Genomic DNA, 17,291 nt, shown 5'->3' with positions numbered 1-17,291 from the left:
TGATTCATTTCGGCGTCACAGTCACACCCTCTGAAAGCGCTTGCCTCACATTCCTAGAAAATTAGTGCAATCATGCATAGCATACGTTTTGTACTAATTAAATCAGTGATTGGCCTTTGTCAGCTCTTTACTAACCTTGGTCATGATTAATGATTAGACACTAGACAGGGGAAGTAGAGTAGGCTATACAGTCAGACAGACAGAAAGACAAACAATGTAAGATTTTTTTTCACTGTTTTGCAAATTAAACAGGTTCACTTTACATGTCTAATTTGTGTAACCCCTTAAAAAAACATTTGTATTTTAAATATGGACATAATACGTGCATATACTGTAACCCGTGTGTAAAATATGTGCTAAAGAAAATATTTTAATCAACTAAATTACTTGGAAAGCCTGAACTGGGGGAATTCCAGCCAGAACGCAGCAGACAAGTCCGCATCAAAATTTAGCAGTAATAAATTGAATAATAATGCATGTATTTGTGGAGAGTAGGGGTCAAGTTTTATTTTACAATTGAGAAAATGTGCAGAATTTCACAAGTTACTTCATGTTAAAGATTACATAGCTCTTAATATGAAAAGAAAAATGCATAGCTGTCACCAATGTCTTACAAATGCAATTATGCCATCTAGTGGCAGAAAAATGGTCAACACAAATCAATTAATTTTAACTCAAAGTTACGAATTATTATGAAATTACTGTACCAATTACATGGATGCAGCCATATTTCTATTTAACATTTTTTGTTCCAGTTTTATGTTAACAAGAGTATGAAAACTTAGAAAAAAACATTTATTGTACATTTGGAACAGATATAAAATTTGAGATTAATAATCATTCATGAGTTAACTATTGAAGTCATCCGATTAATTACGATTAAAAATTTAATTGCCTGACACCTCTATATATAGTACTCAAACTTGTGCTAACAACATACTAAAATGAAAACCCTATCAACTTGTCAAAGTTAAATTAAGCATAGGAACTTCTTTTCTCACAGTGTATCACACAACTGGATTGTGATGGTTTCCCAGTCAACAGCATCAAGTCACGAAAATGTGGATGGACACAAAGTGAAATCTAAAATGAAAATGGCGTCGGGGAAGCTCAGGTGTGCTACAAGACCGATAGGTCCTCTTCCTCACACAGGAGCGGTTCCACTTCCAGTGCAGCAAACGTTGCAGGTCTTTTGGCAGAGTTATTCTTCCTGTACAAAACAAACTGGATTGTTACCTGCAGGTCACCAAGGTCAAGGTTCTTTCAGTGATTCATTAAGATGCATTCAATGTTCAATTCATCATCAGACAACACATTCACTCCTCTCAGAGTTAATTATTCTGATGTCATGCTGCACCATCCTGACAGATGGAAGATGAGCTTCACAAGACTAGAATGTCAACTTGCGCTTCAATTTGTGATTATAAGGATACAAAGAAGTCTAGAACTAAGACTCCCAGACTGCCGATGAGCCAGGCCAGATGCTTAATGATGAAGTTGTGTTTCGAGTCTTTTAGTGTGGGTAGGACCATTATGACGCTCAGCCCATACGTCCCATTGCCCATCATGGCCAGCACAAACAGCAGGTAGGAGGTGCCCTCGGTCGACTGCCGTTGGAACTAGAATAGAAAAAAAACTTTTAACCAAGGACAAAACGCTGTATGCTAAAATGTTGATAAGAAACAGAATGCTAAATTCCTGAATATTGTACTCAATTCCGTGTTGCTGTTACTGTAATGCACTTTACTTTGGAATCAGCCAGTCCTCCCTCCAGCGTCTCCAGCTTGTCCAAAATGCTGCTGCTCGTCTCCTAACTGGTGCCCATAAGAGGGAACACATAACCCCTATTCTCGCCTCTCTTCACTGGCTGCCCGTGAAATTTAGAGTCCACTTTAAGATTCTTCTATTTGTTTTCATATCTCTAAATCGTCTTGCCCCACCTTATCTCGCTGAGCTCTTGCACCGCTACACACCTGCCCGGTGCCTCAGGTCAGCAGACCAGACTCAATTGGAGGTGCCGAGGGCTAAGCGGAGGCGTAGAGGAGATCGAGCATTTGCTGTTGCCGGTCCCTCCCTTTGGAACGACTTTCCACTAAATATTAGGCAATCCCCCTCTTTATCCTCTTTTAAAACACATCTGTGTTCTTTGGCTTTTGGTGCACCATGAGACTTGTTTTGGTGTTTTGTGCTGTGCATGAATTAGATGTTTAGTCTATTTATGTATGCATTTATTTATTTATTCACTCGCCTATTTCTTATTAATCTACTGATGTAAAATATATTTACTTGAAAAAACAAAACAAAACAAAACAAAACTTGTATACACACTTCAAAATGTTTGCTTTGTTCTTGTTCTGTTACCTTATTCTTTACTGCACAAACAATATTTATGTTTATGTACAGCACTTTGTATACAGCAATGCCTGTTCTTAAAGCACTTTATAAATAATGTTGAGTTGAGTTGAGTAGCAATATTAACCCAAAGTACTGGATTGAAAACTGTAAGAACGAGCACCGTGTCTGTATTTACTCATTTAATGGTATGGCGGAGTGCATGCCTCGAGGTCTCTCTGGAAGTGAAAGATGATGAGTCGAATTATTAACAGACACGGTTGAGCCAGGATGAGACTTAAGAACAACATCACTATTGTCTTCCAATGCCTGGTTCTCATTTTGACACAAAATCTTCCTCATTGGTCCCATGTATGAATAGGCCGTCCTTGAAATTACGGCTGGGGAGAGTCGGCCAGCCCCAAGGTCTTTCATGGGAAACTCCGCACAGATTGCTGATGCCAAGAAAGTGTCACTTACATTTTTATAGAGCTGTGGGAAGCGGGATGAGAGGTAGAAGATGGTGGCCAGGTATCCACATATATAGCCAGAAACTTCCAACGACTTAGATGAAGTTGGTCCCTAAGAAGAAAAAGGAAGGATTCATTTTATAAACCCCTCTTTTACCTTCACCCTTATGCATGCCACCTATATTTTAGCTGACGAAACAGCATGTTGTTGTCCAATAAAATCTCTTGCTTGTCCACTACGACAGTTTTGATGAGGTTTAACCTGATAACAGAGATGCAACAATGAATCGTTACAGTGTTCCCTCGTTTTCCGCTGGGGTTAGGTTCCAAAAAATACCCGCAATAAATGAAATCCGCGAAGTAGTTAGCTTTATGTTTTACAACTCTTATAAATGTTTTAAGGCTCTAAAATCCCCGACCGCACAATTTATACACTTTTCTCATTGAGGCATTTACATGTTCTCACATTTCTCTCTTGTTCAAACATTGACAATGTTCAAACCTTCATAAATTTTATAAAATGGGTATATTACTGTAAAAAAATATGCAAAATTGCACTTAAAAAAAAATCTGCGATACAGCAAGACCGCGAAAAGTGAACCGCATTATAGCGAGGGAAGACTGTAATCGACGACTTAACAACTATTTTGATAATCAATCGTTTTGAGACCCTCTTCAACTTAAAAATAGGATTTCAGGACCTCCTCAACAGTAATGTTCTCAGATTTTTATAGTCCTAAATAAAAGTAGATGTTTGTCCACCCCCCACCAATCAAAATAAAACATTTACTAACATCTGCTTTTACTTTTGTAAATCATCGCTGTTATTTTTAGTTGATGACCAATATGAACAGATATTACTATCAGCTCCCCATTCAAAGGCAAATGAAAGAGTTTTATTGGACAGCAACGATGTTAAACAATTTCTGAACGGTGACTTACAAGAGAGTCTTTGGTTTTTATATTGTCTATGATGAGTTTAGGTAAAACCAGCAGGAGAATTGTTGCACTGAGACACCACAGGAAGCATAGCCACTTCAACAATGGGCTCTCTAGAACACAAGCACAATAAAATGCAATGACTAGAAAGTTAAAATTTAAAACAAACCATTTACATGACATTTACGTGATAATTAATCAGTGAAGTCCTTTACTGTTTCATTTGAATAAGTAGTAGGAGTAAATATGTGAATACTTGAGGGAATTTAGTGATTAAAAAAAATATTGACCAGTCAATCTACAGTGTTGAAAATGCCTTGCTCTCTTTGACGATGCAATATTAGTGGCTGAACAAACCGTCTCCTGAAAAGAGATCATTTCAGCAGTAAAGGATTCTGCCAGACACCAGTGTTATGTAAAGCACATTGAGTTACCATGTGAATGAAATGCACTACATCAATAAAGTTGCCCTGCGTTACATGCCCTACATCTACAGTATATTTATTGTGGTCTTCTAATTGATTGCTTATCAGTTCAATTTCAAACAAAATAGCACACTTACTTCTGCTTGAGTTGTTCTTTATTTTGTAATAAATAAATTGTGAGATGAGAATAAGGTCTGTAAAGATGTAGAAAACCACTGTGAACACCTGTGAAGACCACATAAGAAACCATGTTCAGTCAAGTATGGAGTTAGGAAAGGAACAGCTAATGTTTCGATTCAAAATCTTCATCGTATCACTTCATCAAGTACCAAAAAAAAAAAAAAAACTAGGGATGAACCAATATGGTTACCAGAATCGGTATTGGTGCAGTCACTCTACTGCAGTACTTTAAAAATGCTCCAAATACTATGACACCAATATACAGTAAATTTACCAGCCTGCCATATAACTTCCGTTATTTATGGCAAACAAAACAAAAAAGTTGCAAATTATGCTCTGCAAATTGGACGATTCAATTCGTGTGGCCTGTGGCCTCGTCAATGTTGCATGTACTTGGCTGCCCTGGCTTTCATCTGCACTTCATGTGCCAACCATGAATAAGTGTGGATGAAGGTTTAAACCAGCTGTGCGTGTGCGTGTGTTAACCTGAATTGGCAGCTGTCTTGTGAGGTAGCAGCCCGCAAAGCTGGTGACATCGCCACTGAAGAGGAAGAAGAGGAAGCCAAAAGACAAGGCCTCATCCACTTTACCGTTCTGATAGGACTCATGGACCTGACTAGTAGAGATATAGGCTGATATGTAAACCAAAATAAAGCAGACAACTTGAGTATTGTAGATTCAAACGATATAGTGTAATAAATTGTGGAGACACACCATGAAAATATTTTTCAGTTTCACCACTCCTTTTCGCAAAGGCATGCAATGTTTTATACGGAATTTTATGCTTTTTATATGAATTTGACCAGTCAGATGCTAACTAAAATGTGCACCACCATTCAATAGTTGAAAATTATCAAGGACATAGTTACAATTAATTAACTCAGATGACATGAAGGTTGCTTTTTTTGCCCCATGAAAATGTTTTTCTTTCATTAGGTAATAAAAATGTAATTTCTTTAGGTACATGTTAACTCATTCACTGCCAACCCAGTTAAAAATCGATCTTTGACGTGTATAGTCGTCAATGGCACTGAATGAGTTAAATATCGCAATAATATCGATATCGCTATGTTCAGCAAGTATATCGCATATCGCATGTTTTTCCAATATCGTGCAGCCCTAATAGATAGATAGATAGATAGATAGATAGATAGATAGATAGATAGATAGATAGATAGATAGATAGATAATCCACACATCTACTCACGGCAAAGTGGATAGCAGAAAGCACAACATAGATACGAGCCCGATCACCACGCTGCTGTACTCCCACACGGTATCCGCACACTCCTCCAGCAGGTAAAGGATCCACGGCGTCCCGTTTACGCACACAAGTCTGTCTAGCGTCGGTGCGCTCCAGTTAGCATCCGCAGACTCCACACTCTTCCCGGGGAAACGTGCCGTGGCCATATGCACTCAACCTGCACTTTACGAGTCGAGTCCAGAAGACACTCGTAATGGACTGTCGCTAAAAAGTACGCTTTTCAGGTCACTCATTGTGGCTAGTCGTTTAAAGCTAATTCCATTTCGAGCTCTGATTACCATAGATGTATTGTTTACTTCTCCCTAGCTACAAGGGAAAGAATCCCGCTCACCTGACCAAATGGACACGATGGAGACTACAAATTGTTTACAGTCAATTATTAACTTCCCCCACATACTTGCACGCATTTATAAGGAATACTCGCCAGTGTTGAACAAACAGTGGAAATGGTGGTCTTGTCCCCAAAAAGAGCAGTTCTGCTGGCTCCCCTCAGTGATGGTCACCATCATATGTCAAGGTATTTAACAAGGCAGTAAAACATCCGCTTACATTTTCAGAATAAAGTAAATGAGGTACAAATGTATTATTATTATTATTATTATTATTATTATTATTATTATTATTATTATTATTATGTTTTGTTGTCCTTATCGCCAAAAGCTACAAGTTTTTTTTGTTTTTTTTTAAAGAAGATTTATCCCAAATATTTCATGCTTATTATATGAAAACTGTGTTCAGATAAGTTTTTTTTTTTTTTTTTTCTTGTTTTATTCTAACTGAAAGTAAAGGTTAGGTTTTCAGCCCCAGGTTTTATCTATCTTAATTTGAAATCATCAGTTGTCACCTCTCGGATGCGCTACACTAGTGTCAGTGTCACTGGTATAAACAATACTTGGGAAAATGCTGCCATCCACTGGTCTCAAGCAGAAATGTTTTTCTAGCAAATTACGGCATCCTTCCATCCATTTTCTTGACCGCTTAGTACAAGGGTCGCGGGGGGTGCAGGAGCCTATCTCACCTGGCTTTGGGCAGTAGGCAGGGGACACCCTGAATTTGCCAGCCAATTGCAGGCAAATACAGCATGTATGGAATGTTTTGTTAGTGTTCTGTTGACAATAGACAGTTCTGCAGTTAGGGCATCTTAAAATTCCTTTATCGATTATTATTATTATTATTATTATTATTATTATTATTATTATTATTATTATTATTATTATTATTATTATTATTATTATTATTATTGTTGTTGTTGTTTTATTTTTTAGCATAATGCCAAATGCATTGCATTGCACATTTCAGCCCATACGCCAGTGATGGGCAACTGTGGCCTCTGACCACATTGTGAGTGCCCTCTGGACTACCCCCACCTGCCCCAGTATTCTCTTATCACAATGTTCAGTTATTTATTTTTAACTTCACCTCTTAAAAAGACACCAAAATAAATTGTGTTGTACCGATTATACAGTATATTAGTGATGGAATAAGTTTTGAATTGGTTTATTTTGGTCTTATTCATTTATTTATTTATTTATTTATTTCCATCCATCAATTTTCTTGACCGCTTATTCCTCACAAGGGTCGCGGGGGGAGCTGGCGCCTATCTCAGCTGGCTCTGGGCAGTAGGCGCGGGAGACACCATGGACTGGTATTTATTTATTTATTTATTTATTTATTTATTTATTTATTTTAAACCTAGCATTTGAAAAATTGCATGTCTCCTCATATAGAGTGAAATGACCATTTGGCTTTATGACATTCATGTCTGTGACTTTCAGACGTCCTTGAAGGCATCGTCCAAGCCTTTACCCCACCATCCGTCCACCTGTTGCAGACTGCACTCTTTTCCACCACACGATGGCGCCCTTTCCAATAGTAGCCAGTGGAGAGTGGAGAGTAAATGGGCTTCTCTGTGGGGGAACTTGGAGCTTGTACGAGGCTGGTCGGGATAAAAATGTGTTTTTATGTGTTGCTTTGTATCTCGCCTGGGAGCCGCTGATCTCCCTGAAAATTGCTAATTCATCCACGGGCTGTGTGTCTTTCTACAGGTAAGCGGCACGACGCTGTGGGGGGTTCGGAACGGAGGAATCAGGTTGTCATGTTGCTCAGCTTGCTGTCATTCGAGGCGCGGTGGCACCGGAGCAAATGCGTGAACGTTGCTAACCTTGATTTCAGGAAAGTTGGCTACATGCATAGACATTTGTTGGACAGCGATGCAGGATGTAATTGCATGCATTCATATCGTCAAGGTGCAATGCGAGTAACTTGTTAATCAGTGCTGATATCAAAACGACAGTATTCAGTTGGACTACACCTGCTTTGCCTCCATCCAGTCGTCGCCCTCTTGGCGCCTAAATCCAGTGGAATGTGTTTTGAGTTTACAGACGAGTTCAGTCGCATTACTCACATTTTTCCCTTTTTTGTGTTCATGCTGAAGTCCTACTGTGTGGAAGCAGAAAGGAATCGAGGGGGACACTTTTCAAGGTCAAATACTTGTGAGATGGTGGAACTGATAGTGTGTAAAACATCTACCTTGACCTTTAAACTTTCCTTGTTTTGCTAGCCTTCAATTTCAGCTATGAATGACCACTCCAATGTCATGCCTGCACTGTAAATCCCTCTTGAGTCTCAGCATGCAGCTTGGAGCAAATTCCTTCATTCACTTGTTCATGTGATTTGTTAGAAAGACCAGCAAAATCTAATACAAATGCAACACAAGAGCTGTGTAAAGAAATTGTGATACGAGTAGAAACTGGATTATAATGCCAATTTGTAGATTTATCTTTATTTTGATTTAATGCCTATATATCTATAATTTGGTTTAAATTGTATATTTGCATATGGTATGTAAACAATAATGCATAAATAATACAAATATTAAACATTACATAATATTTTGTTGACCTCGGCTGACTCTCCCCTTATTAATTTAGATAAGGCATTTTTAATCATTATTTATCATAAAAAAACACAAAATTAACCTTATTTAAATCATATTTAAAGGTTTATGCTTTCTCTGTAATTTAGATTTAAATCAAGTTTTTGTAATGTGTTTATTTGAGTTGTTTGGATTGCCATGAATGTGTCTACGTCAGCATTTAGTATATTTCGATGTCAAGTTTGCATTATTGATAAGGCTATATCAAATCTGTCCTTTTATGCTGCACTCTCATGGCATACACTTATGATGCATATATCTTTAGTTAATACTGATTATTTTGGTATTTGGTTTCCCCATTGGAAAAAAAACCCCAAAACATTGCTACCATAAAACTACACGTGCCAAAATAAGCTAACTACTTATATTGGTGAAATGTAAACACAATAAAATTGTCCATTTGTAAAAAAAAAAAAAGCCTTCAGTGATGAATGGTGATGGTGTAATGAAGTGAATTATACCTTCCACAGCAAATATACCTCAATTTACAACATTGCAAACAAAAAAAAAATTTTTTTTTCTTTTTTTTTCTTTTTTTATTTAATAAAAAATAAATAAATAATAAAAAAAAAAAAAAAAGAGGAAGACATGGTTACTGTCGTTAGTGGGAATTGGAATTTCCACATCACAAAATAAATATTCAAGGTATTGCAGCTTTATCTGAATTTGCCCTAAAATTACTTTTAGAATAAATTGGTTAAGGGGTTTTTGCATAATTCTGCTTATACACAAACACAACCAAAATTCTCATCTTAATAACAGCTACATTAATACCTCTGATTTGTCAAGCAGAATGAAGCATTATGTGATTATTTTTTGTGATGTAGCCCGTGGATTGGATCTCATTCGCATTAGTAAGTGTGCCTAATGTTGTGATCAATGTGCGTAAACAACATTTCAACTGCTTAACAGATTGGACTTTAGTGCAATTTTGCATATTTTTCCACCTAATTTTATTTTTGACCCGTTACCAGACACTCGCCATGCAAACATAGGCGAGCTCTTCTGACGGCCTTAAGACATTTTGCTATCATTTTGACCATGAAGATGTCACCAAGTGTGAGCTGTAAATCATCACAAAGTTTGTGTGTTCAGGAAAAAGTATGCACATGTATTATGTAAATGTTGCTTATCTTAGAAACACATAAAAAATATATTGTGAGTGAAAAGAGCTTTAATTTTGTCTGCTCACAGTTTGATGAAATGTGAACATGCTTATTTCGCGCTCCACAGTGCGAGACTTTGAGTTTTGGCTGTGAAAGTAAGCAGGGAGTTCATGAATAATGAATCCTTCAGAAAATGCATGTGAATGTGAGACGCTGTTCCACCAGAGCTTTCCCTTTCTACTGTGGAAATCCTCTCAATGTGGAGTGTGAGGAGAAACTCCTTTCTCATTCTGACACAACCAGATTTGAAATTAATTTGGGTAATTGAATTGAGCCCAGCCGTCCATTAAAAGCAAGATATCAAACCGAATATGATGACAATGGAGCAGGAGGCCATATAGTGTATATAGTGTGCAGAGCAAGTCAGGTGACTTAAATCCATTAGAGATGATTAGGCTCTCTGTTATAACAGGCAGGTAAGCACTTAAAAATAGAACAGCAGCTAATAAAACTTGACTTTTGTGATTAGTAATGTTCGTTAAATGTCAAAGAAATGATGGAACATGTTCTCAATGCACTCTCAAAGACCAAGGGGACATTGTCTAGTACAGCATTCGCGACACAGTCCCAAATTACAATGCATATATTTATTTAGGTGAAAGCAACAATTAGTTATCCTGAGGAATTATTTATTTGTCCTGTCTCTTCAACGCACAGTTATCAATGTCAGACTGTTTGCTGAATTATTTTCACAGGTTACCACAACTAAAGGACAATCAACCCAGAATGTTCTTTCACATTATTAAGATAGTCAGAGTTTTCAGGGATAATGGGGTAAAGGAAGGCTCTTTTTGCTGCATAAAAATGTCCAAAAAGAATGAAAACACAGGACATTTGAAGAAAACTTAAGGGAAGTTATTGCACTTTAAAATAACAGACACGTTTGGTCGTAAAATGTAATTTAAGTAAAGTTTTGTTCAGGTAAATCCACTGTATTACGAGAGCAGCTGTTTCAAAGCGCCTAATAAGAAGGAAACAGTTACTGTATATGAAACAGTTATTTCTCTTGTCCCAGGAACCTCTCAAAAAGACAAAAAAGATTAGAAAAAGGATTACGAATTTACGGCCATGGATGAAGTGGTATTTCACGCACGCCTTACCAATACTTCAAATGGGAAAATGTTTGCAATGGGCTCAAGACTAATTTTCCAAACATATTTATTCAATGAAGAGTGTCATTGATGGATTGGATTGGATGGTCCTAGTAGCCAGTATATTTTCATTTATTTATTTAAAAAAAAAAGTGATATAAAATGTTCACATTTGAAAGATGGAACCAGGATTTTGTGTGGTTTCATTTGAAACTTTGCCACCCGCTTTGTTTTTTTCAGTGACAAAGCGCAGTCGGGTGCATGTCGAGCTTATATAATCCCATAAGGGTACTACTAATTGTTCGACTGTTAGAATGTCTTTATTTTGTCTTAGGGAGAGAACGATTCACTAAATTACTTCCGTTATACTCAGTTTAGGGTTATTGAAGCTATTTTCTGCAGCTCTTGTAGGCGTATAATTCAATCGCAGCTGCAAATTGAGAGCATAAATAATGGAGAACTTTCCCTTTTGTCCCAAGTCATACCCAGACACGCTGCTACGAGGTGACTTTAAGGCAGGCTTTTTGCGACTTTTTCCGTCTAGCTATTCGTGTAATCCATTGCATTAGTCACAGTTGAGTTTGATGAAGTTTTAGGGACAGCCCTGGGACATATTATTTGTGATATGTTATATTTGTCACATAAAAAATATGTTCAGGATGTCTTTGGACAAATTATGTATGTGCTTATATGGAGACTACAGGATGAAAAAGGCACAGTTTTTAAGTGGTTTGAGTGGTAGGTGCATTTGTGTCTTCTCACTATGCTTATTTACATTTACTCCAGGTACTCAACTCAACTCGACTGTTTTTCTAGCATTCCAAAAATATGGATGTTAGTGTTTGTCCGCTTCGATGTGTCACCTGCCTATCCTTGATACTGTTTGGCCTTGGTGGGGGTTTGTGACCTACTGAGTGCCATTTTAGTCCAAAAAAAAAAAAATATATATATATATATATATATATTGTACATATATATATATATATACACACCGGTAATATGAACCAACTGTTTTCCCCTTAAACTCAGTTGCACGTCTGGTGCAAATATGATTTGTCAAGCTGTCTTGCATTTACACCACTGTTCTGTTGTATAGGTCGCTTGCACATCGTAATGCATCATGGGAGTTTTTCCTTCGGGCGCCATATTGGGTGTCCGCCGGTTCACAAGGTACACTCGAGAGTTACACGGTAGAGCTTATCAACCTGATGTCATTTTCGCAGTATTTTCACGATTTACCGGAAGATCAAAAACAACGATACAGGCAGAAGGTGTCTCTGTGTGGCGGGATTGATCCTAATTACGTCCTGACCAAGGGTGATTTTTTTTTGACGGAGAAAGCTTGCTGGCCAAATGTGACATCTCTGGACATCTTTCCCTACCTCGTGTTGACAACATGCTCCACAACACGCCAACAAATCCCTGGAGGCTTACAATTATTTTGTAAGCGGGTGGATACAGAGTGTAAACTTTAACATCGCATCAGAAGAAACGGTTGCTGTTGCACGTAAGTAAACCACATGGTGTTGGTAATTCTGCACACAAAAATGTTGATTTGTTCTCAGGCTTCCTGTTATCATTGTGTTTACATGCACAGCTAGGTTTACCTGATGTGGTTTTTCTAACAATTTTATAACAGGCAAATATGGCAGAGCGTATAAGAATAAAAAGTAACTATGCACAGCCTCCCCCTGGCTTAATTAAATTTAATGCTACCCTTTCACTAGTTACATGTTACTTAATCAACTTATTCTAAATGGTTAAGGTTAACCACTCTCAGAGGACGTATTTTTAGTTTCAGTTTCCAGTACAATAAAACGTGTTCATGGTAACTACTGAGCATACTGACAGCTTTTCTTATGATCTCACGGTTAAGGAGGCTGTCACAACACCCAATTTCTGTCTGGTGCCAGATGGCAACAATTCCCATCACTTGTCACGACAACACCAATAGTATTACCAGGTATGTATGGCTTTACTTTTTGTAGTTTCTTATTTAATTCTATGTTTCATATTTTCATTACAATGTTTGTAATATTTTCAGATTCAGGCACAGATGAGTTTAACTGGACGGACTTCTGCGACTTTGTGGTGTGGACAAAGTGTGATTGAGCGAGTCCACCCAGATCGCTCGTTTTGGCCAGTTGGAAAAGCCAGAGTTTTTTTCCCCCAAAATCCCCTCCTTACCTGAACTGCTCGGGAGAGCATTTACTAGATCAGCAGTGGACTTCCAGTGTTCCTGCTCAGCCGCTGTCACCTACCACTTGCTCATGTACTTCAAAGATGCGGAATAAAGTAGTTTTTTGTGCTGCAGCAGATTGTAAAATCAAATATCATCACTTGAAGTGTGCCAATCTAGACTGCCAAAAGTACAGTGGTTTTGTGACAAGTGTGAAACAAGGATTATTGGGAAAACTGTAACACAGTACTGGTACTTGTCTTACATTAAACAAATTTAAAAGAGAGCAACTTTTTCCTCTGTACATAGCATAATGAAAGTCATTGCGTACCCCATCAACATTACATCATACCGTCATCAGGATGGTAGGCACCTGTGCTAAAATAAATACATTAATTAACAGTTCAATTTTATCCCTGAAATTACTACATCTAATCATTATTCACTTCATTTTTTGTGCTTTTAGAAATAATAGAGATTTATGCCATTACTTTAAGAGGGACCATATTGCACATTGAGTCAAATCCTGTCATTTGTCTTATGTATAGCTTTGTAAACAAACCCAACAATAGAATTTGTATAATCGCTGCCTTTATTAGCGCCAAACAAACAGTCGCATGTTGTCCTCCTCCAATGCTTTGATGCTCGCCTTCGTTTCCATCATGTCATTGGCAATCAAGTCGGTGTGGCATGAGATCCCTAAAGAAAAAAATAAAGAAAAAAATCACAAAAAAAATACGGTACCAGTAATAGGTTTAATATAGTAAAGTAGCATAGTTTTTTTTGTCAGTGTAAAAGAAATGTACACATTTTGTTGCATTTTTTAATGTATGAACATTGCTACAGGCAAATACTTATTTCTATAAACACTTCCAAATGTCTCTAAAATATAAGGTGCGTGTACACACACAAACAAACACATACATTCACTCATGCATACAATATATCATGTAATGAATTCTGAGTGGCATACCAGAGTCAATGATGTCAGCAGTACTTGAGGGTACAGGCTACTGGAGCCATCTGGCTGCATAACTGCAACAATCTCTGCCACTTCGAGTCGTCTTTTCTTTGCTTGTCTCTCCTGTGCACGTTCATATCTTGGCACCGACTGGGCTGAGACATAGATGTTGTAACTTGGGACCCAACTTTAATGTTGGAGCCCAGTCGGGATGATTGGACAGAAAAACGGGCGCAGGGCGACCTGTTAAAATAAACAAATATATAAACAAATAAAATATGGAAAGACTGGTTATTTTACCGCAGTAGGGTGGCCGTGAATAAGTTCTTTAGCATGATGTGTAGGCTACCGGGGGTCTGTTTTCTTGCATCACCCCCGGGGGTCTGTTTTCTTGCATCAGCCCCTTCTGTCTCTTTTTTTTCCAAGTTTACATTTTGCCACCAAAAAACATGTTATCGGCATTAAAAGCCCAAGACTAATCAATCCAATTTCAGCAGTAAACACTTTGCACTGGCACTACTTGGGTGAAAATGTTCGATGTTAGCTTTCGGCTAACGTCCGCTAGCCAGCTTGTACTACCGAACTTGCTTGCTCATGAATCCAAAACATAAGCAACTTGCCCATATATGGGCGGTCGAAACGTTATTAATCCTCATGCATTAAATAAAGGTAAACAAGCTTACCGCTCACAAAGTGATGGCTGCACACACGAGCCCAAAGTAACGACTTCCCTCCGGAGTCAGCACTCCTCTGTCTCCAGGCCCTGGTTCCTAATTATTTTCGGAATTCGGAAAAAACACCGACCATTTTCCCCCTTGGCTTTGTTCGAACAGCCAACGATGCAGCAACAATGTACCATTTTAAACGCAGAAAACAAACGTGATAGATACGTGTTAGACCGAATCGCTACGTAAATGGAGGCCACCCAGCATGGCGACTACGAGAAATCCGAGGCGGAAGTGACGACATGTGCAAGCGACCTATATGACTGCTTATGCCGTATTGTGAATTGTATTGATTAGGGGTGTTTAAAAAAAATCGATTCGGCGATATATCGCGATACTACATCGCGCGATTCCTCGAATCGATTCAATTAAAAAAAAATAGTTTTTTTTTTTTTTTTTTTAAAGAGCTCAGAATTGTTCATTCGGTAGTCTTACCGATTCAACGTCTTATCATCATTGCCTTTTCTTTTTTTTTTGTGTGTGTGTGTGTGTGAATCGATTTTTAAACGTCCATTTTTAATGGAAAAATATTCAACAAAACGTCTGACTTCGGGTTAGGATTCACACCTTGAGCATGAAAGAATGTTATGAACGGAACATTAAGCCTTAATATTTTATTTTAATGCTGTTCAAACATGAAACAGATTACAACCTCTATAAGACTGAAATTTCAGATAAATAAATAATACATTTTCATATAAATCTTACACTCTACAAGCTTACTGATTAGTATTTTCTAAATTTGAATGAAAAAAAATCGCAACAATCGACTTATAAATTCGTATCGGGATTAATCGGTATCGAATCGAATCGTGACCTGTGAATCGTGATACGAATCGAATCGTCAGGTACTAGGCAATTCACACCCCTTGTATTGATAATACATGTTTTTGTGGAAAATTGCATGAGCAGCTAAGGAAGTGGCCCTTTAAGAGATTCACTTTTTTATGAACCAGGGTGGTTGCATAATTCTCAGGTTCGCCTCCAACTTTCCAATAATCAGCAACAAGTGCTATAATGTTTGACTTGAGGGTACAGTATGCAGCGTGTATGTCTGGCAGAGCCCCAGTGTGAAACAACAATGTGCCATCCATCCATCCATCCATTCTAGTTATTGGACGGGTCAAGGGTGTGCTATTTATTTTTGATGTACAGTTAAAAAAAAAAAAAGACTTCTTTTAATGTCAAGCAATTTCAGTGAAATGCTTTCTTTCTTTTTCTACTGAAAATGGAGGTGGTTGTCCTATATAATGATTACATTTAAGTATTTTATGTATGAGAGATGTTTCACAGGCAATGCAGGTGCACATTACCCAGCTGGACAGGGCTGAATGAACAGTGAGACGTGCAGACATGGCGTGGTGAATGAGGGAGGGGTCTTTCTTATAGGTGGTACAAAAGAGCCAGTGTTCTCCCTCTCGCAGTGCGCTGGGTGAAGACAGTACGAAAGCCAGTGGGCCACATGAACAGAAAGAGTGCAGAGACCCTCAAGTCGAATTGTCCTCACACACACCCTCACTCTCACAGGGCCCCCCCAGCAAGCACAACACTCACCCCTCACCTAGTAACCCAATCATTGCTACTCAGTTTAACATTTCATTTACCGGGTATTTGACTTCAGGATTTAGTTTAGCGTCACTCCAATACTAACAGATAACTGACTGCAATTAAACGCACACTTAAGGCAATCCAGTTATTTGTGAACTCTTAAGGCATCAGAAGGCGACTGTCCAACTAGAATTTGTGTGTGTTTAAAGGTTGCATTCCTGCGCTCACTCAGCTGGAGCCGGGTGATTAGTAATACCAAGCAGATTGTTTAAATAGTTTTAAAACGGACATTCTTCCACATCACATACACAATCGTTTATTAAGTGGCAGGCACACTTACTGGCCACTTGATTAGGAACACTTGCACAATCTATTGCGAACCTCTGAGCTTTATGTACTATAATACTTTCTTTATTTTTGTATGATGCGATGTATGCCACAGCAAAATACAACTACACAATAATAATCTTAATTTTGAATGACAAAAATAAAAATATAGCTGGTGTGATCCCAATGAAGCAGGAAATAAAATGGATAGATGGGAAAAATACTGTATATCTCGTTGCGGTCCTGTAAGAAAACACTTATGTCCTTTTTATTTATTTATTTTTAATTTTTTGGGGATGTCTGCATTCAATTTCATCCCATAAATGTAGGAATGTAAAACATGACAAAAATGGACATAAGTGTTTTCCACAGGACAGCGATGATATACAAATATTTTGCTATACATAATAAAAGTCGGTTCAAAAAGTCGGGTTGATTTCCACTTGTGCAGTTCTAGCACCCTCGGGTGGCGAGTTTTTTTTTTTTTTTTTAGTGGTGCAGTTTAATTTTCACAAGGCATGTTTTGGCCCTTCTATGTTTATAATCCACGATAATGGTCAGATGAAGGGGAACATAATATAATTGTGAACAGAGTCAATATTTAGAGGAACTCAATTTATTGTATTATTTAATCTTTAATTTAATTAATTATTAATTAATTTACTAATTTTATTAATAATACAAAAATGTATCAATTTATTGTAATGCTTGTTTTAGTGCCTCAATATATATATTTTATATATTTATAAT

At 37.7% G+C, this 17,291-nt stretch overlaps 2 protein-coding genes and 2 long non-coding RNA genes across 6 annotated transcripts in view; 2 read left to right on the top strand and 2 right to left on the bottom strand.

Moving 5' to 3' along the window:
- Positions 1-781: 781 nt before the first annotated feature.
- On the bottom strand, positions 782-6,121 carry LOC144033811 (lysosomal amino acid transporter 1 homolog). The gene is made up of 7 exons (XM_077542152.1): positions 5,553-6,121; positions 4,832-4,961; positions 4,303-4,390; positions 3,744-3,853; positions 2,812-2,913; positions 1,434-1,619; positions 782-1,236 (listed from the first exon to the last, which is right to left on the bottom strand). The coding sequence occupies exons 1-7, from the start codon at positions 5,753-5,755 to the stop codon at positions 1,120-1,122; spliced, it is 936 nt and encodes a 311-aa protein (XP_077398278.1). The 5' UTR covers positions 5,756-6,121; the 3' UTR covers positions 782-1,119.
- Positions 6,122-7,454: 1,333 nt separating this feature from the next.
- Positions 7,455-17,291, top strand: part of veph1 (ventricular zone expressed PH domain-containing 1) — a 68,736-nt gene continuing 58,899 nt past the window's right edge. For all 3 annotated transcript variants that reach the window (XM_077541290.1, XM_077541291.1, XM_077541292.1), the window contains exon 1: positions 7,455-7,654. The gene's annotated coding sequence lies outside the window, so the exon portion shown is untranslated. The remainder of the gene's footprint in view (positions 7,655-17,291) is intronic.
- LOC144033431 (uncharacterized) lies at positions 11,988-13,114 on the top strand. The gene is made up of 3 exons (XR_013287979.1): positions 11,988-12,308; positions 12,678-12,764; positions 12,846-13,114. It is a non-coding gene; the product is annotated as an uncharacterized LOC144033431 (long non-coding RNA).
- LOC144033432 (uncharacterized) lies at positions 13,184-14,915 on the bottom strand. The gene is made up of 3 exons (XR_013287980.1): positions 14,625-14,915; positions 13,954-14,184; positions 13,184-13,679 (listed from the first exon to the last, which is right to left on the bottom strand). It is a non-coding gene; the product is annotated as an uncharacterized LOC144033432 (long non-coding RNA).

This window comes from Festucalex cinctus, chromosome 13 (genome assembly GCF_051991245.1).
Source record: "Festucalex cinctus isolate MCC-2025b chromosome 13, RoL_Fcin_1.0, whole genome shotgun sequence".
Lineage (NCBI taxonomy): Eukaryota > Metazoa > Chordata > Actinopteri > Syngnathiformes > Syngnathidae > Festucalex > Festucalex cinctus.
This window is presented reverse-complemented; position numbering and strand designations above follow the sequence as displayed.

Coding starts and splice junctions, on each gene's coding strand:
- LOC144033811 (XM_077542152.1), bottom strand. CDS start 5,755: ATGGCCACGGCACGTTTCCCCGGGAAGAGTGTGGAGTCTGCGGATGCT. Junction 4,962..5,552: donor TTTCTGCTATCCACTTTGCC/GTGAGTAGATGT, acceptor TATCTCTACTAG/TCAGGTCCATGAGTCCTATC. Junction 1,620..2,811: donor TCCCACAGCTCTATAAAAAT/GTAAGTGACACT, acceptor TTTCTATTCTAG/TTCCAACGGCAGTCGACCGA.